Raw genomic sequence first — 23,806 nt, forward strand, 5'->3', positions numbered from 1 at the left:
ATCTGCTTCTCCACCCTTCCCCCTCTCCTTCCTCTCTGTCTCTCTCTTCCCCTCCCGCAGCCAAAGTTCCATTGGAGCAAAAGATGGCCCGGGTGCTGAGGATGGCTCCGTGGCCTCTGCCTCAGGCACTAGAATGGCTCTGGTAGCGACAGAGCAATGCCCCAGATGGGCAGAGCATCGTCCCATAGTGGGCATGCCGGGTGGATCCGGGTGGGTCGGGCACATGTGGGAGTCTGTCTGACTGCCTCCCCGTTTCCAGCTTCAGAAAAATGCAGAAAAGGAAAAAAAAAAGAATAAAAAAAGAGGTGCCCCTTCCGGAAGTGCAGCGGGGGCCGGATAAATGGCCACACAGGGGAGGCAACAAGAAAAACAGATGGAAGAGGCAAGCAAGTCAGTAAGAAAGGAGAAAAAAAAAAGAGACTGAAATGTAAAAGAGAATAAAAGAGAAGACCTGAAAAAAATAACGTTTAATAGAGTGTTTACCCTGGAAATCAATTAATCAAAAAAAATGCTATCCGTTATGTACCTCCAGGTTCAAATATGGTATGGAAGAAGAAAGAAATAAAAATGATGACCCTTCAACATAATTACAATTTAGATGTTTTTATGTTTATTTTTATTGATTTTAGAGAGAGAGATAGGGGGAAAAAAGAGAGACAGGAACATCGATCTGTTCCCATATGTGCCCTGACTGGGGATCAAAACAGCAACCTCTGTGCTTCCGGATGATGCTCTAATCAACCAAGCTATCCAGCCAGGGAAGATTACAATTTAGTTAAAAACTAATGAATAAACCTTTGTAAAAGAGTAGAAAGAAAGAAATATGTCATTAAGAAATAAATTACGCAAAAATTGTATATGTGCTCATGTGTTTTATGTTTATTAAGTTACATTTCTCTAAAATTTTACTGTAGAAATTGGGTTGACCTTGGATAAATGGATAGATATCCTTGCTTTGGATAAGATGATTCAGTACTATAATGATAACGATTCTCTTCAAATTAGTTTTTAAACTTGATGGAATCCCAATAAAATTTCAACTTAATCGGTTAACTTATTCAAACATCTGTATGAACAACAAACGTATACACTGCACAAATGGCTAAGTCAACTCTGCAATAAAAGAAGAAAGAGACGTGGCTTGTCCCTCTCAGACATTAAGACATAATGCCACGGTCTAGTAATTAAATAAATATGGACTGACCTAGATATAGACAAATAGAATCACGGAACAGAATAAAAAAGCCTGATTCAGAGTCAAGTACTTGTGGAAAATTAGCATATGATAAACATGACACCACAAATTATGGGGAAAAATAGATTAGAGATGATGGTAGAAAAACAGGTTCACTGTGTTGAGGGAAATCTAAGAGGCTTCCTAACTTATACAATATGTAAGGGTAGGTTCCAAATAGAGTTAAGATAATTAGAAGTATCAAATTAACAAAATCAATTATATTTTATTTTTGTGATGTATCAATGAGGATAAATTCTTAAACTGTAAGGTAAAAACTCATTAAACTTATTATATATAAATTAACAAGTTTAACAAATAAAATTATTAAACGCCATCATGAACAGATTAATAAGAAGATGACTGAAGGGAGAAGATGTTTCCAAAGTCTAAATCCAACAAAGAATATACAAGGAAATCAAAAAGAAAAATAGAGGAATAGAAAAGAGACAAAAAACATACATAGGAATCACCAAAAGGAAAAGGGAAACAAAAGGGTTAATAAGCATACAAAAGGTTGTTCGAATTTTATAATAATTAAAGAAATAACAAAATATCAGTATCAGCTAGATTAGGAAAAAAAATGAGGACGTTGAACAGAGCAATTTACTGGTAGAGCTGAGGATATGGGAACCTTCATATACCAACCTTCTGCTGAGCAAGGCTTAGTCAAATTGATTTGGCTTTTGATGCACAAGTTCCACTCTTGTCTGTTTATTCATCTCAGATAAATCTTTGTGCAGATTCTTTAGGAAATATATTTAAGGATGTTTGTCAAAGCACAGCTTTGGTTAGACAGGCACTGAAAAAAAAAATCTAAATATCCATCCCTGAAGGAATGGGAAAAATCAAAACAGGACAGATGTTCACTATGGAAGGTTGTGCAGCAATTAGAAGCAAGAGATCAGATACAGACGTAGAATGGTTCTTAGAAATATACTGCTGAATAAAATAGCAAGATAAGAATGAGATTCACATCACAATGTCATTTGTATACATTAAAAGTGCATGCTTACTCTGTGCATAATGACTGCCTTCCCAAAAGTACAACAGGGAAAAGCAGGAAACGTACATTTGCAGTGGAGGAACTTGGTAAACACCACCTAGAGCTAGAAGATCAAGGTCCGCATCAAGAGTGAAGTCATGTTGATAACAGTACCCTTGATATGATGTGATGACAATGGCACTTTACCTCTGTGATCTCCTCACCAAGAATGTATAACCCTAGTTTAATAATAAAATATTTTTTTAAAATCAAACAAATCTCCAGTGAGAGTCATCCTACTAAATACCTGACCAGAAATCCTCAAAATTATCGATGTCACCAAAAACAAGGAAAGTTGGAGAAACTGTCAGTCTACATAGAGGAAACTAAAGAGACTTTATGACTAAATGTAATGTGGAATCCTGGATAGGGGCCTAGAACAGAAAAAGGACATTAGGTAAAAATTAAGGAATTCTGAATAAAGTACAGGCTTCACCCTTTATAATGTGTTGCATAATAATGTATCGATATTGGTCCGTTAACTCTGACAAATGTACCGTAATAATGCAAGATGTTAACAGCAGGGGAAACTGGGTCAGGGGGTTTAGAAACACTCACTAGACTATGTTTGTAACTTTTCTGTAAGTCTAAAACCAGGCTAAAATTAAAAAAATGTTTTAAAATAAACATGTTCAACAAAGCAATGAATATTTTAAAGAACTGTATACAAATAAAAAGGAAAAAAAAAAAAGAACATTTCAACCCTAATAAATAACTAACCAGGGGGATGCGGAGAGGATGGGCATGAAGAGTGGGGAGGAGAGGAAAGAAGACCGCAACCTTCTCATGGTCCAGAGGAAAGAACTGAAATCTGGAGGGGGGAGTGGCTTGGCTAAGACTACTCACAGCACAGGTTTTCTGACCTAGTGTACCAAAAACTCTTCTCATAACTCGATCCTGTTCTGCCTGCTGAGGGTAAGCTGAGGGTGAATTCGCCGCCTGGAGAGGAAATGAGGAATGTAGCAGTTGAGCCAAAAGAAAAAATAGACTTTTCCATGAAGTGGAAAAGGATGTTGCTTTGAGGCTTTAAAGCAATGGGCAGCACCCTATTGGGCTCCTCACCTTAAACATGGGTGCTGGCTTTAGGCTCCTAGGAAACTGGGGTGTCAGATAAGGGGCATTATTTAAGGTCAAAGCTGGAGAAGCTTAGTTTTCAGAAGACAGACTTATTAACAGTAAATCAATGGCTACAAGGAACTAATGAAACAGGAACGGGTAAGATTAATTTCTTGAACCAGAAAGCTAGGAGACTTCCTAATTCAAGGGCAAAGTTTGTGACCACAAAGCCAAAACAGGAGGAGGAATATTTGTGGCAGAGATGGAAAAGAATATTGATCTATTTTTCCTGTTTTCTTAGTAAAATATAAAACTTTCAAATTGACTGTAGGTTTTTCAAGGTAAAGAGAAGGACTCTGTCTATATTTGAATCAGTAGCGGGTGGACAGAAGAGGCTTTCCCGCCCCTGGTCTAGGGGGGCCAATAGCTATCCCAGAGGCAGAGAGAACTGATGGAGCACGGAGCAGCAAGAGCAGGAGGGGACAACAGGAAGGGGGCACTGGGCACATCCTGACTAGCTGCAATTATTTCCCTATGTGATCCTCAGGGATACTGATGGAATACAGAGTTAAAAAAAAAAATTCTACTTCAGATGAAATCATCTCAGTAAAAGCCTAAGGAAATTAATTAGAGTTTCAAAGAGGAAAACAGGAGAACATGCTGTCCTCAACATCTTCTCCAAGCGTCAGAAGACATGTAGGCAAAGCCACATGGCTGCGATTAACACAAGCCCACAACTTAGGTCATTAGCCTTTAAGAATCCCCTGTGCGCTAATATCGTCTTAAAAAATCAACAAGCCCAGATGGCTCAGTGACAGCAAGGCCAGAAATGCATATGTTTCCAAGTGAATGCTGGGAATGAAAAGCTGGAAGAAAAATTGTCGATAAACAATCAGTACAGGCCGGATCCGAAATGCAATTGACATGTGCTTCACCAAACAAGTGTTCACAGGGAAAGTCTTTTTCTACCAGAGTTTTATCAAGGCTACCGAGGAGTTATGAGTCAGTTCCATAAATATTTCTTATAAATGATGATACATTCATATAATGAGAATCTATGCCACAATTAAATAAAAATGGAGGGTATAGCATGTGGCCGTTTGTGAAAAGCATATTAAAGAAAAAAATTAAGTTGCATCTATATGCATAGAATGTTTCAAAGGAAATCGGTCACACGGGTTTCATCTGAGAAGAACTGCGTAACTGAGAAACAGCAGTAGGTGGGAGCCATTTAGCATTATACATTGTTTTATACTTTCTGAATTTCAAGTCAGTGAATTTACTGCCTCTTCAAAACTTGTTACAAATAAAAAGATGAAATATTTATACATATATACCCTACTGTTTTCTTCAACGACTTTAAAAAGACACATCACAATCTATCTACATCTAATGCAAAAGGATAAAATAAATAATTGAGAGAGAACAGATTTAAAATAAAACAGGAGAAGGCAGGTAATATCCAGAGGTAAACTGAGCCCAATACATGTGTGCACAGAATCCTGTCTAGAGGCTGGACATGGCCACGAGCTTGGTGGCTAAAGCAAAGCAGGAAAAACAATCAGAACCAAGTGCCTATAGTAAACCGGCCTCTCAGGAAAGGAGCCCTTTCTCCTAGGGAGAGCAAAGAGACATTTGTCTCAGACATCATCTTCCAAAGACACTGATACCAAGTACATGCTCTCACCACAGCTCACAGCTGGAGAACCACCCGGAGGTTGCTTTGGACTGTCTGAGCGAGGAGTGGGCAGGCTGTTCACCACCTGCAGCCACAGAGCCTGGGAGATGGGAAGGCTGGGCCCCAAAAAACATGCCACTCAGTACACAGGCTCTCAGGTCCACCTGGAAATCTTTGTGCTTGACCAATTAAGTCTGGGGAAAAGAGAAAATCCTTATTTGATAGCATATCAAATGATTTTTAACTTCCCTCTATGACACTGTGATGAACTAGGCATCCACTTCACACAGCCCCAGACACTCAATTTCCAAAGTCATTTGCCAAGACCACTCCCTTTGGAAATCACAGCCTTTCCTTTCTTCTCTTCTTCCCCATTTCAGCTCCCCATCCTCAGCATCCTCAAAGCAGGCCCTAATCACCATGTCCCCTACAATGTCACACACATCTACTGCACAGAGACAATGCTATGTGGTCACCAAACCAGTTCCACTTTCCTCCTGGGCACCTAGTTTTGAGTTCTAGCCAGTGGAATACGGGTGGATAAGATGTTGCCACGTCCAGGTCTGGCCCCTAGAATGTCCCACCCAATCACTCACATTGCCCATCAGTCCTCAGGGGCCAGCTGGATTTAATACTCATGGGAATGTCAGGAGTAAAGATGGTGGAGCCTCTGTCAACTTCAATGTTAAAGAATTACATGGCAAAAAATCCCTCTCTGTTTGCTAACCCACCATGAGCTATAATATGAGCAAGATATAAAATTTTATTTCTTTTACTTTTATTTCTAAAATGCTGAAACTCTTCATTACCAGTTAGCTTACTTTGTCTTAGAAATAAAGGTACTCCCATAATAAAAAACCAAAATATATAGTAATGGCTTAGCAGATGAATGGTAAGGGGGAAGGGACAGATATAGCAAATCCAGGTTACACAGTAGCAAAATACTGGCAAAGCAATTGCCTACAATACCGTGAAAGGCAGACTGACAGGGCACACAGGAGAAGTGCCCATCTGCTTCTCTGCCCCTCCCTCTTTTGCTTCTCTCTCTCTCTCTCTCTCTCTCTCTCTCTCTCTCTCTCTCTCTCTCTCTCTCTCCTCCCCTCCTGCAGTCAAGGCTGGATTAGAGCAAGTTGGCCCCAGGTGCTGAGGATAGCTCCATGGCCTCCATCTCAGACACTGAAAGAATGGCTCCAGTTGCAATGGAACAATGCCCCAGAAAGGCAGAGAGCATCACCCCCTAGTGGGCTTGCCAGGTGGATCCTAGTCAGGGCACATGCTGAAGTCTGTCTCTGCCTCCCCTTCTCTCAATTAAAAAGAAAAAAAAAAGGCTAGAAGAGGGTGGATAAAACAGGACACATGGACCCATTTTTTTTTTGTTACTGATTGGCTGTTATTGATGTTTCATTCATTTTTTTAATGAAAGAATCAAAGAACTATCGTGTGTAACTGGCACATTAGCAGAGAATAATAAAACAAAATAGAATTATTCCAGATATTTGGGACTTGGAGTTTTGGAAAAGTCAATTTGCCAATTGCTTCTCATCACCAAAAAGTAAGAGACATCATTGTAAGAGACATTGTGAGTTGAAGACCCAGTGAGACTTCTCAGTTACACATGGTAGCTCAGGCCTTTGGCAAAATTAGGCTACAGATGTGGTCCTTCCACCTACTTTCAGATAACCTCAAGGTGCCCACCATTAGACTGAAAAATAGAATGAGACACACAGAGGTGAGGAAGCAATAAAATAAACAAAACAGCCTTGAAATTGTGTCTAGGAATAAATTGTATGGTTATGACACATGGTGCATTTTGGAAAAAATTAATCAGAAGCCTTCTATGGTATTGAAATAATTGTATTACTAAAGGAGATATGATCTTGACTTAGAAAAGTTCCAAATATGCAGTAAGCCTTAAACCAATCTTAGGTAGAAAGTGGGCTATAAATGCTGGTAGTCTAGGACTCAAGATCCATTTCAGATGTGGAAGGACGACAAAGGACAAGAAAGCACCATAAATGTGGAGGGCTGGAGGGCTGAGCCAGGACTCACTGAGAAAAATAAGTAAGAAAGTCCCTCCCAGAGCGGAAGATCAGAATCTACTTGGGGAACTCCCCCCACTTCCTAGAAAGAGAATCCTCACAATACATGCCCTGCAAGATGACAGCTTAGCTATGAGCCAGTGGTTACTCTTTGATTTATCTTCTTCCTTTTTCTGAATGGGAAATGTTATTACCACTACTTTAAAGTGTAAGAGGAGCAGAGGTAACATTTCTCTTTTGCTCATAGGTTGCTGAACCAAACGGAATCATATCCATGACTAGGTAGAGCTTGAATTCATCCCTTGAAGAGTGAATGTGTATGTTCTATGGGTTAAAAAACAAATAAAATGGGTATTTGGTGACTAGAGGGATAGATAGTGACAGAGATGATCCCATTAACCTATTTTATTTTCCCACACATTTAAATTGCATTTCCCAACTTGCCCTGCAGTTAGGTAGAACCATGTGATGAAATTCTAGTCAATGGAAGAATATGACCTGGCTCCTAAAACCCAGTGAAAAACATCATGTGATCTCAACAAATGAGAACTCATGATGCGGATCAAATACTCTACCTACTCTTAGCCAATGAACATTGAGCACACACAACATCTGACAATCGCTCTTAGACAATGTATGCATTGTCTCAAGTTGAGTGTGTTCTTCAGTTTACTGTTGTTTACTTCCCCGAAGTCTCTCTATGAACCATTCATTTTTGTGTTGCAATGACTATTTTGACTAATAATGACTGGTGAAAGGTAAAATGACTAGACCTGCTAAAATAACACAACACAAAATTTAAGAATAGTTACAAATTTTATAGAAGTTCAAGAGTCTTTAATGAAATGGTCAAGAAACAGAGGTTCAACTGTCAGGCAATCAGAAATAGATTGAAGTCCTCTGACATTATGAAGGATAACAAAAATGCTTTAGCCTGGATAAATACGCCAATTAATTCTTTAATAGCATCTGAAAGAAATTAAGCATGTTATGCCTGCAAGAGATTTGAAGAGACTGAAATAGTCATTCTTACTGTATGGTGCAAAAAAGGTATCTTCACAGGAATCCTGCTATAAAAATCTTTTATAGTCTCACTCAGGTAAGACTTGTATCTCCAGGAGCACCTGCAAACCCCAGGAGAAGTATGGGCCCAGCAAGCCCTGACAGTACTCAGTCCACCAAATGTGGTACCTGGCAGGACCAACGGACTGCAGAAACACAAGATGGCATTGACCCACAATTCTCATTCATGGGAATGGAGTTGTCTGGCCTGCGTGCTTACTCAGTTAGGGAATAAGAAGGCAAAATTGAGAGCAAGGTGTGAGAGACTAAGGGAAAGAAGACATTAAATGCATTAAAGTACCAGAAAATCAAGACACTTTAATCAGCAATTATCAGGGACCTGATTTTTCACATTGTCTCTCCTCACAAAGTACGTATACCCCATCTACTAGTGAAGAGACTAGAAGAGTGCCCTTTGGCTATCCCCCTGGATTGAAAAGAAAGCTAGGGAAGGCCAAAGTTCTTCAGGGAGTCAATTAAACCAAGTGAAAGGGGCCTGACCAGGTGGTGGCATGGTGGATAGAGCGTCAGACTGGGATGCTGAAGACCCAGATTTGAGACCCCGAGGTCGCCAGCTTAAGCACGAGCTCATCTGGCTTGAGCAAAAAAAAAAAAAAAAAAAAAAAAAAAAAAAGCTCACCAGCTTGGACCCAAGGTTACTTGCTCGAGCAAGGGGTCACTCGGTCTACTGAAGGCCCACGGTCAAGGCACATATGAGAAAGCAATCAATGAACTAAGGTGTCTCAACAAGAAACTGATGATTGATGCTTCTCATCTCTCTCTGTTTCTGTCTGTCTGTCCCTATCTATCCTTCTCTCTGACTCTCTCTCTGTCCCTGTAAAAAAAAAAAAAAAAAAGTGAAAGTGGAGAACCCTATTTCCGTAGGCCCAATGTGCCTGCCCCTACACCGACGAGGGAACAATACTGGATGCTGCCATTCCCTGGTGGGCTAATGAGGTTCCTTCACCAGGATTGACATTACTTCAAGATTCAGAGATGTTGGAAGGAATTCTCATCAATTCAGAGAAATGTCTTTTCAATCACTACACAACCATCACTTGTACTTTGAAGGTCAGCTGCCAAGTACAGACTGACTCACCATGTACGCCAGTGCCTCTTCTGGCACCCCCATCAATGCTTCCACACACTGACCCTCTGCTTTCCTCCTCCAGTCCCACCCCCAGCCTCTTCATGAACCTTGGAGTGCCGATGAGCAACAGCCATGGGCAAAGCTCTGGTGGGTGCTGTGGAAATAAAGTAATTAAGTACAAACTTAATGACTCCTGTCTGCCCTCAGGAAACTTACAATCCCGTTTGGAGGTGCTGGGCTATCTGGGCCACTGATTTCATGAGGAACAATTAATTACACACGTGGCACTGTCACACAGGGATACGGTTCATAAGAAGGTGTAGCAAGAGGGGTTGGCAGTTCTATGGCTGGCTTCCTTGGGCCTGCCTAATAAGAGTTTTCTCTTTCCTTCTAGATCAGCTCATTCACCTTCTTCCTTCAGCTTCACTCAATATAATAATTATGATGATGATTTCTCTGTCCTTTTGGTTTCATTTTTCATGGACTTCCCCATACAAGTCCTCTTCCTTCTCATGCCAGAAGAATCTCTCCTTCACTCATGTAATCAACTCTTCCCCTTTGCAGAAAATTACTTAGTCGCCACTTAAAACTACAGCAAACCCTTCACTGGGAAACTATTTCCAACTTCTATAACATTCAGGCATTTTCATTTGAAAGCTAGCTCTTCCCCTCTGTCTGCGTCTACTTGTTTTATTAATTCAGAGTATTCATCCAGTGAGCAGAGATAACATCTAATTATAGTTTCCACCAAAACATTAACATGTTATTAATGCTTAGCAAGGAAGAAAAATAATAATGCCCTGACATTCCATCCTCCCCCCCTTTTCTTTCATCTCAGGACTTCATATGCAAAAGAGATTTTAAAAGTATAGCGTGGAAGGGTTTGGTCCATTAGACATATAGACACATATTGGGTTTTTCTGTCTTCTTATACAAAGGTCCAGCTTTTTACATGGGGCATGCAGCTATTAAGCATTAACCTATCTGTTATGTTTTTCTCTCCTGCTTCAGAGGACTAGTACACTAGTCTCCTGGCACAGTCATATCGAAAGCAGTTCTTTCCACAACAATACACCTAGACCACAATCAATGGACTGTCATTCAGAAATGCTCGATTATACTGTATCCTCCCAAATGCCTAAGAAATTCACAACAATTCAAACACCACTTTTCCTTATGCCTCGACCCCACCCTACCTATACGTGTAACCTATATGTGTTCCCGCTCCCTCCCTTCCCTACACAAATCCTCCAATCCAGCCAGCCAAGCCTCCTCAGTGCTTCTTAGAGACATCAAGACTTATTCCAGCAACTCTGACACTTAACCCATCTATTGAGGCCTAGATAATTCATGACATTCTCCACAAATCGTTCTTGACCATAATATCTCTTGGTAATGATTCTTTTTTTTTTTCATTTAGAACATGCAAATATCTACAAAGTTAACAGCACAATGTAGCATACATCAGAAAGCCAAATGGGCAAAAGAACTATACCATTATGTTTATATCAAAAGAAATCAGGAGCTCCTTAGGTGGAGGCAGCAGAATCCTACAGAGTCTGTTCACAGTATCACACACATATTTATACAACACTGAACTATTTGTGGTTTTTCTTCCAATAAAGTTCATAAGCTTCGTAGGGGCAGAAGTTATTTCTCATACAGCTTCAGAACCCCTGCAATAATTAGCACTAATAGTTATGGACATGCAGAAAGTACATAGTGGTTTGTCACAGATTTGCTCCATAGGGAAACTAAGAATATTATCAGGTTGAACTGAAGAGTAAAATCATATTATTTGCTTGAACTGAAGTAAAAAATCAGTGATAGAGCACTGGGAACATGTGTGACAACATTTTCAATGACTTGAGTCAGACTTCGGACTCATAGAGGCCCACTCCATAAGCAATTTCAGCAGAAAGGATGTGGTGGAGGGAGAGAAGAGATTAATAAAATCAAAGTGTCAGTTCTCAAATGGCCTTTAAAATCATCTGATGGAAGTCATCCTTTTAAAATGAAGAAGTACTGGGGAAGTCTCCTAACTGAAGCTGGAAGACCAGCCTCATTGCAGAAGGTGGCCTCAGTCCTGACTATGCCTTTTGAACACGCAAGGTAGCTTTGCATCAAGAACACACATGCCATTTCTCACTGTGAGAAGTGCCTCACCTCTGCCTGGAGGCAGGGAGTAAAACATCCTTCGGAGTTCCCACCCACGGTTAATGGGATTGCATTTAATGTTGTTTTAATGATGTGTAACATCGTTAATTGCAGATCTATTGCAATGCTTTCTTTTCTCTATCTCATCTATGCTACATGCAACAAATACTAACACATCCTCTAAACAATTAAATTATGCCACAGCCAGAGTACGGAGTAGTAACAAGAAAATGAGTTCAAATAACTACACCTTTAATTGAGTAGTTAAGATCTTTTTCTTTTAGAAAATATATGTGTTGTTTTTAATTTTCTGACATCACTTTTTTAGCTCAGGTAATAACAAAGCAGAGCCGGGCATTGTCACCAGGATATTTTTATAAACAAACACACTAAGTTTCTATGAGATGCAAGCACTGCAGTTCCAGGAATAATGGAAAATCACATGAATAAAATTCTGTTTCTGTCCTTAAAAATCTAGTAAAATGATTAAAAATGAACACAAAAAAAGCAGGTAAAGAGAGAACATGAAGGATTATTAGGAGGCTATGAAATTTCAAAGCAGACAAATTTTCTGATTTTCCTTAATTGAGGAAATGAAATTAATAAAACCATACGTGTTTCTAAAGCAATATCCACAAATAATAGAAAGTTCTTGATTTCAAAAAGATGGCTATCTTCCATATTAGGTAATTCTTTAGAATTCACATTTACTGTACTTCTAACATTCAATAGCCTACTGACAAAAGAATAGGCTTTTTCATAGATGATGATTTTTTAGTTTTCTCTAAAGAGCAAGTTTTATTTGCCTTCAACAAAATATTGCTATAACAGAATTAATAAAAAAAACAATAGTTTTGCATGTGTGCCACTCTTTACAGCTTCCAAAGCATTTTCACAAATACTATTTCTATAGGTGTCATTGGGTTACCACAAAACCCTGTGGGGTATGCAGTCAATTTACTGTGATTCTGGGTATGTACATGTGCATGTTGTTATTATTATTGTCATTGTGCACAGAGGACTCCAAGACTCAGAGGAATTTGGTGAGTGACAGTGACAACTGGCATTTGTCAGACTCATCAGACAAAAAGAAAATTGCTGGCTAAGCTCTCCAATCTAAAAGTACTTACAAGTTATTACACTTGAAAACTAAATGGTGCTGGGAAAATTGGAAAGTCACATGCAAAAGAATGAACCTAAACTTCAGTTTGTCCCCACATACAAAATTTAATTCAAGATGGATAAAAGACAAAATATAAATCTGAAACAAAAGCTACACAGAAGAAAACAAAGGTACTAAACTTATGAGTCTTGGTTGTAGAAAACATTTTATGAAAGTGACCCCCTCAAAAAGAAAAAAAAGGACCCCAAAAGCAAGAAAAGTAAAGGCAAAAATAAATGAATGGGGCTATGTAAGACTAAAAAGCTTCTGCACAACAGAAGAAACCGACAACAAAACAAAAAGTCAGCCAACCAAATGGGAGGTGATATTTGCAAACAACAGCTTTGACAAGGGGTTAATATCTAAAAAATACAAAGAACTCATACAACTTAACACCAAAACAAACAATCCAATTAAAAAATGGGTAGAGAACCTGAATAGACACTTTTCCCAAGAAGACATACAAATGGTCAACAGATAAATAAAAAGATGCTCAACTTCACTAGCTGTTAGTAAAATGAAAATCAAAACTACAATGAGATACCACCTCACACCTGTTACATTGGCTATTATCAACAAGACAAGTAATAACAAGTGTTGGAGGAGTTGGGGAGAAAAAGGAACCTTCATTCACTGCTGGTGGGAATGTAATCTGGTACAGCCACTAGGAAAACAATGTTGTGGCTCCTCAAAATATTAAAAATAGAACTACCATGTGACCCAGAAATCCTTGTTCTCGGTATCTACCCCAAAAATGTTAAAACATTGATTTGCAAAAATATATACACTTCTATGTTTATTGCAGTATTATTCATGTTGACAAAGACATGGAAACAACCAAAATGTCCTTTGATAGAGGATTGGATAAAAAAGATGTGATACATATATACAATGGAATACTACTCAACCATAAAAAAAAAGATAAAATACTACCATTTCCAACAACATGGATGGACCTTGAAAATATTGTGCTAAGCAGAAAAAAAAGTCAATCAAAAAGAGCAAAAAACCATATCATTTCACTCATATGTGGAATATAAAACTGAAACTCATAGACACAGACAACAGTATGAGGTTCTCCGAAGGAAGGGGATTGGAGGAGATAGTAAAGGGTAAAAGGGGATAAATATGTACTGATGGAAGGTGACTTGACTCTGGGTGTTGAGCACACAATGCAATATAGAGATAATATATCATAGAAATGTACACTTGAAACTTATATAACCTTATTAATGTCATCCCAATAAATTTAATATTTTTAAGTGAGAGAAGGGGAGATAGACTCCCACATGTGCCCCAATCTGAATCCATCCAGCAACCTCCATCTGGGGTCAATGCTCTGCCCAGCTAATGCCAATGCTCACAACCAAACTATTTTTAGCACCTGAGGTGGAGGCTCCATGAAGCCATCCTCAGTTCCTGGGGCCAACACACTCAAATCAATCAAGCCATGGCTGCAAGAGGGGAAGAGAAAAAAAGGGGAAAGGGGAGGAGAAGCAGATGGTTGCTTCTCCTGTGTGCCCTGACTGGGGATCAAACTCAAGACTTCCACACACTGGGTCAATGCTCTACGTGAGCCAGCTGGCCAGGGCTAAATTTAATCTTTTTTTATTATTTACTCATTTTAGAGAGGAGAGGGAGAGAGAGAGGAGAGACAGAGAGAGAGAAGGGGGGAGGAGCTGGAAGCATCAACTCCCATATGTGCCTTGACTAGGCAAGCCCAGGGTTTCGAACCGGTGACCTCAGCATTTCCAGGTCGATGCTTTATCCACTGTGCCATCACAGGTCAGGCCAAATTTAATTTTTAAAATAAGAAAAACTCATGTTTCCACTGGTATATGTTCTCTTGAAAAGCAAACTTCCCTGGGCAGCAGTAGGCATGTGGGGGCCCAGTCTCCTCTTTTCTTCATGCACAGTACCTCATTCCCTCTTCAGACTGGCCAGTCTCTCTTCTCTCATCCTCTCTTCCCAACCAAGGGTCAAAAGACAGTCATTTACTCTTCCACCTTTAAGAGCCAAAGCCATTGAATTATGTCCTTTAAGAGTTTGGGCTTTGGCCCTGGCCGGTTGGCTCAGCGGTGGAACGTCGGCCTGGCGTGCGGGGGACCCGGGTTTGATTCCCGGCCAGGGCACATAGGAGAAGCGCCCATTTGCTTCTCCACCCCCCCCCTCCTTCCTCTCTATCTCTCTCTTCCCCTCCCACAGCCGAGGCTCCATTGGAGCAAAGATGGCCCGGGTGCTGGGGATGGCTCCTTGGCCTCTGCCCCAGGCGCTAGAGTGGCTCTGGTTGCGGCAGAGCGACACCCCGGAGGGGCAGAGCATCGCCCCCTGGTGGGCAGAGTGTCGCCCCTGGTGGGCGTGCCGGGTGGACCCCGGTCGGGCGCATGCGGGAGTCTGTCTGACTGTCTCTCCCCGTTTCCAGCTTCAGAAAAAAAATACAAAAAAAAAAAGAAAAAGAGTTTGGGCTTTAAAACTTTGTTATAGCCCTGGCCGGTTGGCTGAGCAGTAGAGTGTCGGCCTGGCATATGGAAGTCCTGGGTTCAATTCCCAGTCAGGGCACACAGGAGAAGCACCCATCTGCTTCTGCACCCTTCCCCCTCTCTTTTCTTCCTGTCTCTCTCTTCCCCTCCTGGAGCCAAGGCTCCATTTGAGCAAAGCTGGCCCAGACGCTGAGAATGGCTCCATGGCCTCTGCCTCAAGTGCTAGAATGGCTCCTGCCACAATGGAGCAAGCCCCAGATGGGCAGAGTATCGCCCCCTGGTGGGTATGCAGGGTGGAACCCAGTCAGGCGCATGAGGGAGTCTGTCTGACTGCCTCCCCTCTTCTATCTTCGGAAAAATACTAAAAAATCCCAAAAAACTTTGTTATAAGTCTGCGGGGAAGTCTTGAAGCTAATAAGCATGTTTAGGGCAGTAGCCACCACATGTAAGAGATTTTGTCCTGAGTCACTGATGCAGCCATATTTCCCAACAGTGAGGAACAAAGGACCTCCGAACTAACCTTCAGGGTCATTAAAGAAAAGAGAAGCTGGCACTAATGCATCCTGCCCTACGTCCCTGAGAAGAACTTCAGGGACGAGCAATGACAGATTTAACAAGCAGAGAAATCCCACTGAGTCCTCAGGGGCCAAGGTTCAAAGAGAAAAACAGAACCTGGGAAGCAGTCAGGCCTGAGAATGATATCCCCAGTCCTCACTTCCAACCCCATACATCCACATGTCTTCTGGCCTGAGCTCAGACTAGAAAGGCCAAGTCCTGTGGCTCTTAAAATCAGCCCCAACTTAAAGGGGGAACCATCAAGTCCTACAACCATGACCTCTGCTACTCTTTCTTCCATTTGGCAACACCAAGTGGGCAGAACAGTCCTTACCTCGTAATGGGCCACTCGCTGAGATTCAGATATCAGTTGGGCACTGCACACCTTGCAGTAACTGTCGGTAAATAAATCCTGATCGATATCGGAGGACTTCATCAGGCTAAAGGAGAATCAACAGAAAAGAAAAATGAGTCCACTGCTTTGATGTTTATGCAAGACTAACTGTTTGAAAAGCCAAGAGCACAGTAACAGGTCCCATGATGGTTAACAGTGGGGAAGCTCTCTCTAAACTTTCGATGTCATCGTGTCAATTAACCATAGTAAGTGTTCAGTTTATAAATGTCCAACAGGGTTTCTGGTATTATAAAAAAAAAAAAAAAAATTCAGCTTTAGTTTTTTCTGTGTGATAAATCAGACATGTATAATGCACTCACTGTTGAGGAATTATAGAAGAGGATATTTTCACATACGATTTTATGTTAAAATATTGTAAGCATTTCCTATACTCAATAGTTGGAGATGGGTTAAATGAATTTTGATGCACCCACACACCAGAACACTAGGTGACCCTCAAATCTAAATTCAAATCAAGTCCTTTTGAAAAAGAATATTTAATGAAATTAGAAGTTTATATTATCAACAAAAAAGGTTTATAAATCATCAGGCACAGTATTATACTAAATTTGTTTTAAAATATGTATAAAATATATACATGTATAGAATACAGACACACAGAGAATATATAAAATATTATAGAATACAGACATGAATAGAATATAGAAAATATTCTAGGAAGTTTTAACAAAATTTTAATAGCAGTTGTTTTGGGGATATTATACATAATCGCCTATGCCATTTTCTTTATTTTTAAATTTTCTACAATGAACATGTAATGCAAGTTAGTTTTGTCAAGAGCCTTATAGTCAGTATGAAATCTAAATTTGATTTTAACAGCTATACTTTGAAAACTAAAAAATAATATCACACCAAACTATAACTTTCCTTACAAACTTACACCTTATAAAATACGGAGTCCTCACCATTCTTGCTGACTCTCTTCTACATTTAGGATTGTTAAAATTTATAAAGGCCTCCTTCAGCACTCCATGCCACAGTTGAGACCACAAAGGTAAACATAACACATTCTCAAATTCCAAACCCCAAACCAAAATGCAGCCAAGGGTCTCAAACTTGTGAAAGTGATCCAGGAGAAAGGCGTTTTACAGCAGCTGAAGTGTAACGTTACCACCTTCGAAGCACTCACCAACGTATCAGAATGCTTTCCTCCATTCTATAAACTGCTTCATTTTACCTCCTGCCTACCAGGCAGAAAGTAAGGACATGCCAGACAGCATGTGGTAAGGAGAAGCCAGAAAATTTCAGTCAACAGGTGGGCACCTTGGATTTCATCTTATTCCAAAACCTTCATTTTATGGTTTTGAAATCAAATTTAGAGTCTTGACTCTGGAACTCCCATCTCCTTAGCAAGTTGCTCTCTGGAATCAGTCCCAGGACACGGGGTGCTTGCAGTGCCATGATGAGGGTGTGTCACTGGGAAGAGGTATTGCTGGTATGACACACCGTCTATCTTCTCTACTTTGAATCTCTTCTCTACAGGGTGATCTTCATCTTGGCTTGCTTCTAAGCCCTCATCAGGTGCCTCTTTTCTGGTCTTAGTGCCTAGCTCTTCAATTCTGAAACCAAATATGGATTCTAGACTCTTCAGTGTTGATTTCTAAAGCAAGCTTTTGCTTGATAGCATAACCTGGGTAAAGTTTTTGGTTGAATGCTTTGATAAAGATTTTTAATCAGTCTTCTGTGAATTTGGTGCAACTTTGTCCACAATTTATTGCTACGGTCTTGTTTGGAGAGTTGTTTTGAGCCCTGTTGGAAGAGAGTTCTGAAGTTTCAGCCTTCAACCAGGAGTGAACAATTCTTGACTAAAGTAACAAAATGAAAGATTGTGGCCCATTTTGAGGGATTTTTGGAACCATCTGAATAGCTGGGCCACATCAGTAAAGTATCTGCCTGAAATAAAAGGATGGCTGCCTTAACAATGCCAAATTCATTTCTACCTTGGCCTTGGCTGCCATGGCCCATGAGGGCATTGCATTAAACAACTTAAAAAGATTCATAGTTTCTGCTCCTAAGAAACAACAGTACTCTTGGTTTTCAATGCCTCCAACACCAATAGTAATGCCAAACATTAAAGACCACCGACATGAACAGCTTAAGAGGACATGTATTTCTGGAAGCATCATTCTTGGCAGACAGCTCAGAGTCCTACACCTGAAGTGCCTGGAGACTCATCATTATCTCACAGGACAACTTGTTCCAGAGAGTCTGGAAACTCTAGTTGTTAGGAATTTTTTAGATCGAATCAAAACCTGGCCCATTGTAGATTTCACTTGTTGAGTCTGTACTGGGGTACAACAAACACAGAACAATTTTACTCTCCTTTTCCATGAGATATCCTTAAGTGTTTAAATATGGCTGTCTTGTATCTATTCCTACTCCCTGTCCTGCCTTCCCATTGTGCTCTGTATCTATCTCTTTATGAACCATGTTCAAAGGCAGTGCCAAAAACATAATGAATTAGATATGGTCTAAAAGGGGCAGAGAATCCCAAATTCCTATGACCATCCAAATTTCCACTGTCTTTTCTAATGGTCTCTATTCACATCCTAGCATGCAAATAAAGAAGACGCATTTTGGTGATGGGAAAATGTAGTACAACATTTTGAAATACCAAATGGTCGAGAAGAAGACTTATTAGGTGTAGTTTTGAAGCTAGTCTCCTATAAGTAGTTGTGTTTAAATATTACCATGTTCCCTGCTATTTCTAATAAAGAAGTGCACGAAAATAGATTCATGGGTGACCTGGTTAATAGGAATCTCCAAACTCGCTGCACGCTCCTTCCTCATTATACAACCAACTGCAGAAATCAAACACTGTGAAAGGGTATTCAAGGGACGTGTCGGCCCAAGTGGGCCCGTAGGAGTCTGAGTCTCAGTAAAGCAGCTGTGCAACAGAAATAGCTTTGAAGGCAGAATATAAAATGTGTATACTAAAAAAAATAGCCAAAGGAAGAGAAGAATATCATGGCTTTTTTTTTTCATTCGTGTGTGTGTGTATGTGTGTGTGTGTTTGCATATAAGACTATTGATTTGAACAAGCCCATATACAGTAAAATAACAATAAAGATACCTCTGAAACCTATGAGGACCAAATGGAATACACGAATAAGTTCAATTCCAGTGGGAAGCAATTAGTGGACAAGTGTCAGCCTCATTTGTGCATGGCTTTTCCCTAAGAAAAGAGAACTCTCTCTGTGTAGGTCACTTTAAACAGCTCGAGGGACTGATTTATGATTTAAAGAGTACCTACTGACTGTGCTACACTCTGCGGCCTTGGGACATTTTGAGAAGAGAGACAAGAGTGGGAGAAGGCAGAAGTCAGATTTTCTGGCCATGAAAGCTTCCTCGGTGTTCCCCACGTTGGCATTTTCCAAAGTAAGCAGTAAAGATTTGAATAACCTATCACTCATCAATATTCATAGAGGATAGTGCTCCCTGTATTTTAGTAAAGAGCCCAGAGTGGAGCTGGAGGGAGCATTAGAACAGGAGTCTGATCAAATTTCCATTTGCTGCCCCAGACAGTGTAAGACTAAGGTATAGCTAGGTGTAATCAATTAAGAAAATATGAAGGAGCTATTGTTTAATAATGGCTTTTGAGCTTCTACAATGTGTGAGGCACAAGGGTAACAAAAACACAACTCCTGTCTTCCAAGTCATCGTGAGCTGTTGAGTGAGAAGAGAGACGCACACGAGAACACAGAAGGCACAGACAGCAAGTGTAATCTGGCCCTGAGAGAGTGCTTCGGGATTTGAGAAGACAAGCGGGGTTATAAGAGACTCTTCAAAGAGCTCTACGAGAGTTGCACATTTAAGGTTGCATAGAATTAGAGTGGAGGGATATGGGTCCAACTCCAAGGCTAATTCTTTTCTTTGGCACAGAGAAAAATCTTACCACCAGTAGGCATGGAAGACAAATACCAGGGCCGTTGGTGGGGCCGATTTAAGATTATGCAACATACAGACAGATGGTAGCAAATGTAAGGGAGAGAAGAGGACACAAAGCCCAAAACCCAATGGAAGGAGGAGAGACTGGGAGGAAAGAACCAGGCCCCAGAGCTTTTCTGAAGGTGCAAGAAATGGCCTTTCCAGGATCTTCAGATGCAGGTAGGAAGCCTCCCATTCTGCATCTCAAGCGCAGACTTCGGGAACACAGTCTGAAAACCCAGAGAAACCTGACACGTTGTAGCAAAGAGTCATAGTCTTCATTCCATTTCATTTCTGATAATATTAAAACAGCTTCTTCAGAAGCAAAGATCCCAAAAGCCATGCAGAGCTCCTCGGAAGAAAAAGACACTAGTTCAAATCCTCATTGGTCGCTCGCCAGCTAGGTTTTTGAACAAATTCCATATCCCTCCTCCCCCTGAGCTCCTGTTTCCTCAATTGTGAAACAGGGAAACATTCTCACAGGGCTTTTGTGAGGATTAGAGACAATGTAGATTAAAAAAATAAAGAAGACATCTAACAAAGACTGTGGCATATGGTAGACACTCAAAAACAGATATTAGCACCATTATTATGAATATTTTTAATTTTGCATTATTATTATTATTATCCTTACTTTCAGGAGGGATGCTGTAAATATTTAAGCAGAGAAATAAATACATCTACATTCACACTAAGGGGGACGATAACACAGTTGGTATGCTGAAATCACAGCTTTTATTGCCATCATAGGCCTTCTTTTTTGTATTAACAATAGCCACACACACACACACACAAAAATAGCTCATCTCCACTGAATTTCCCTGCCAACTGACGCTCAGGCCTTCTGCCTGTGAAGACCCCATGTTTCCTGAGTGTTTGAAATCTATTTCTGTTGCCAGTGGGTGCTAATGCTGGCAGACGGGGCAGTTTGATGAGAACTCGGTCCCCCCTTCTCTCCTGCCCACTCTCTTCTTGCTGTGACCTGCTCCCTGGGGATGGGAAGCACATGCCATCCAAAATTAGAATGCATCCCAGCTGCCTGGACCTGCAGCCACTCAGTATGGTTACCCTGAGATGACCACAGCAGTCAGGCTCCCTAGAGTGTCATCTCCACTGTCCCCATGTCTTGTGGAGAGAAGCTCTTGGCTTGGTGATCCCTACAGGTGGGTGGCCTGTCATTATAGTAAAATTGGGCATTTCTACTATAAAACTCATCTGTAAGAACTAATGACCTCCTTTCTACCCACTCCCTCCTGTCACTAGCCCTTTAAAACTAGGATTTTAGACCCATGGCAGGTTTCAACCGAAGAGCTGCTCTTGCCTTTACGGGCAGATATCTGAATCTCCAAACTGTCATTCCATATGACTTTGTGAACTCACCAATATCAGATTTGCGGCTCCTCTAAAGATTCTCCCAACAGCGCTTGACCCTCGAGAAAACTCCAGACCAGAAGGATTAGAGATTTTATTTTACTACTACAGACGTATTAAGTGCTGTTCCTGAGCCAGGCTTAGTGCTAAGGGCCTTACCACCTGATTTAATTCCCTGACAGAGACAGGCAGACTCATCAGCCTCATTTTCCAGATGAGATACTAAGGTTTAGGAGTTGCATAACTACTCAAGGGTCATACAGCTCCTAAGTGGCCGTCAATGTCCAAACCAAGAATGACTGTGTCCCTCAGCTCAACCCTCACCCTGGGCTGCCTCCCTGTGGCAGAACTCAGCACATGAACCCTTTGATCTCTTCCCCTACTGCCTGTCTAGTGAGCATCATTAAAAAAAATACTTAAAATGAAAGCGGAGGGCAGACATCCTACACAGAATTAACATGCTGTAGGCTGGAGAACTCCCACTATAACAAAAGGAAAAAACTCTGAGAGAAAAACTTGGGACTTCAGCACACATCTCCACAATGACCCCCTCACTCACATCCATACTCAGGGCCAGAGCTGCAGGGGATGGGCTGGAAGTATTTCACTTCTCCCTCCACATGGAGGTAGGTAATGCAAGTCTGGTTGCCATGGCAGCAGACCAAGCAACCTTAGGAAAAAAGAACAACCGTGAGAAGTACTCCAGAAATGAAAGTGTATTGGTCTTCCATGAATCATGCCAGAAAGAAAGGGCGTGGGGAGCAGCTCAGAGAACCCTAGATGAGTAAGGTGCCCGAGATCTAGCTCTCACGGCCCGAGGACTCCAGCACACACTTTCCTTTAATTCACCATACAGCCCGTAGCTGGCCAAACCGGGGAACCTGGAGCCTCTCATGAAGTGGCTGAATCAGGGTGAAGGTTAAAGGCATGACCAGCTGGAAGAACCTTTCCGATTCCCTGTTTTTTCTCGGGACGAGCCCTTTCTTCTGGTCTGCTGCTGCTTTCCCCATTCCCGACGTGGTTCAGAAAAGGAATTTGGCAGCCCAGACCCCTCCCCGTACATCATCCACAAGCAGGTGCAAGCTCTGCTTGCCAGCCTGAGCTTTGTTTAAAGAGACATAGGGAGACTGAGAGAGAGGGAGAGAACTCTGCACACCACTCCCTCCCTTGCCTGGCATTGCCAGGAGCTGCGTAGCTGACTCACACCACTTGAATAATTGCCTTCTAATGGCACCATTTTCTTCACATGTAAAACCAGGCTCTGTGATTCCTGACTCAGAGGCATCTGCCATCGCGGGGCACACATGTCTCACCCACGGCCCCGGGCCGTGGCACCGTATCTGTCAGTCTCGTTCACATAGGGCACAGGCTAGCCTGATGGCATCCGGGAAGGAGGGCAGCAAGCATGCCCCCAGCTTGGGCCAACCTCTGTGGGTACACACGTGTGCCTCTGCCACCTCTGAGGAGGCATGTGTGCCTGGTTCTTGGCCACTTCTCGTTTCTCTAGCCCTGTTCTCTGTCAGAATGTACACATCTGAATTTTACACTCCGGGGGTATGGATGCAGCCCAGCGCTTCAGAGCACTCCGCCCCTCGGATTGCTTATGGCTTCTGCTCAAATCTAGGATATCACACAGCCTCACCGGGATCTCCCCATACTATTCATTAAACAGGTTGTTATTGATCGTTTACTATGTGCACGGTGTTGAGCTCTCAGAGAAGGCTCCCACGCTGGGATCCAGTACGCACCACTCTCCTTACACATGGACAGGGTTCCTGTCTCCTGCTACAGACACATAAACTTTTCACACCAGCTAACCGACACGTCATTCTAGAGTCTCTACTTGCCCCATGGCCCAGTGGTCCTCACTAAGATTTTAATGTTGAACCTTGGCCTCTACCTAACAGTAGAGGTGGGGGTGGAGGCAGTCGGAGCTAGCAGGTATTCCAGTAGATGCAAGCCGTTCTGTCTGGGTTTCTAAGGCCTTTCGGAAGCTGCTTTGAGGAGCGCCCTGGCAATAAAGCAGCGAGCTGCACCGCACCGGCTGACTGACAGGTCTGGGCAGAGTGATGGAGCGTTCCTGTCAGGGAAAACACTGTGTTCATTTGTAGGGTATTAATGGCTAAACTCCAGCCCCTCTGCCAGTCATAGCCGGCCAGAAGCATCTTCTCTCTCCTTCTCTGCTTCCAGAGGGAGGACATGGGTGGTGGGTGGAGAGCTTGCAAGTCGGAGCAAACACAGAGCCCCTATCACAGGAGGAAAGCCAGAGGCAGAAAAACAAAAAAGATCACTAGTCCACGCAGAGAAGGGGAGAGCGGAGGAGGAAATATGGGGGAGTAGAACATACCTTTTATGTTTTCAGTCGCTCATTCCATCACACTAAAGGACTGTGCACCCAGGTGGAAAAGCTACTCATATTTTAAAGCACAGGCTCCCGCCCTCGCCCACCCCTCAGCGGAGCCAGCTGGATTCCCCACCTTCCAGCATGCCAGCTCCCTGCGCCTGCTCAAGGCGACTGCATTTTCTCAACAAGCC

The 23,806-nt window shown here is 41.8% G+C and overlaps 1 protein-coding gene across 2 annotated transcripts in view; it reads right to left on the reverse strand.

Annotated features, from left to right (window-relative positions):
- Window positions 1–23,806, reverse strand: part of ZMAT4 (zinc finger matrin-type 4) — a 361,668-nt gene that overhangs the window by 274,874 nt on the left and 62,988 nt on the right. For both annotated transcript variants that reach the window (XM_066236449.1, XM_066236448.1), the window contains one exon: window positions 15,893–15,998. In XM_066236449.1, coding sequence (XP_066092546.1) covers window positions 15,893–15,994 — 102 coding nt within the window. In that variant the 5' untranslated portion in view covers window positions 15,995–15,998. The remainder of the gene's footprint in view (window positions 1–15,892; window positions 15,999–23,806) is intronic.

This window comes from Saccopteryx bilineata, chromosome 6, assembly GCF_036850765.1.
Source record: "Saccopteryx bilineata isolate mSacBil1 chromosome 6, mSacBil1_pri_phased_curated, whole genome shotgun sequence".
Classification (NCBI taxonomy): Eukaryota; Metazoa; Chordata; class Mammalia; order Chiroptera; family Emballonuridae; genus Saccopteryx; species Saccopteryx bilineata.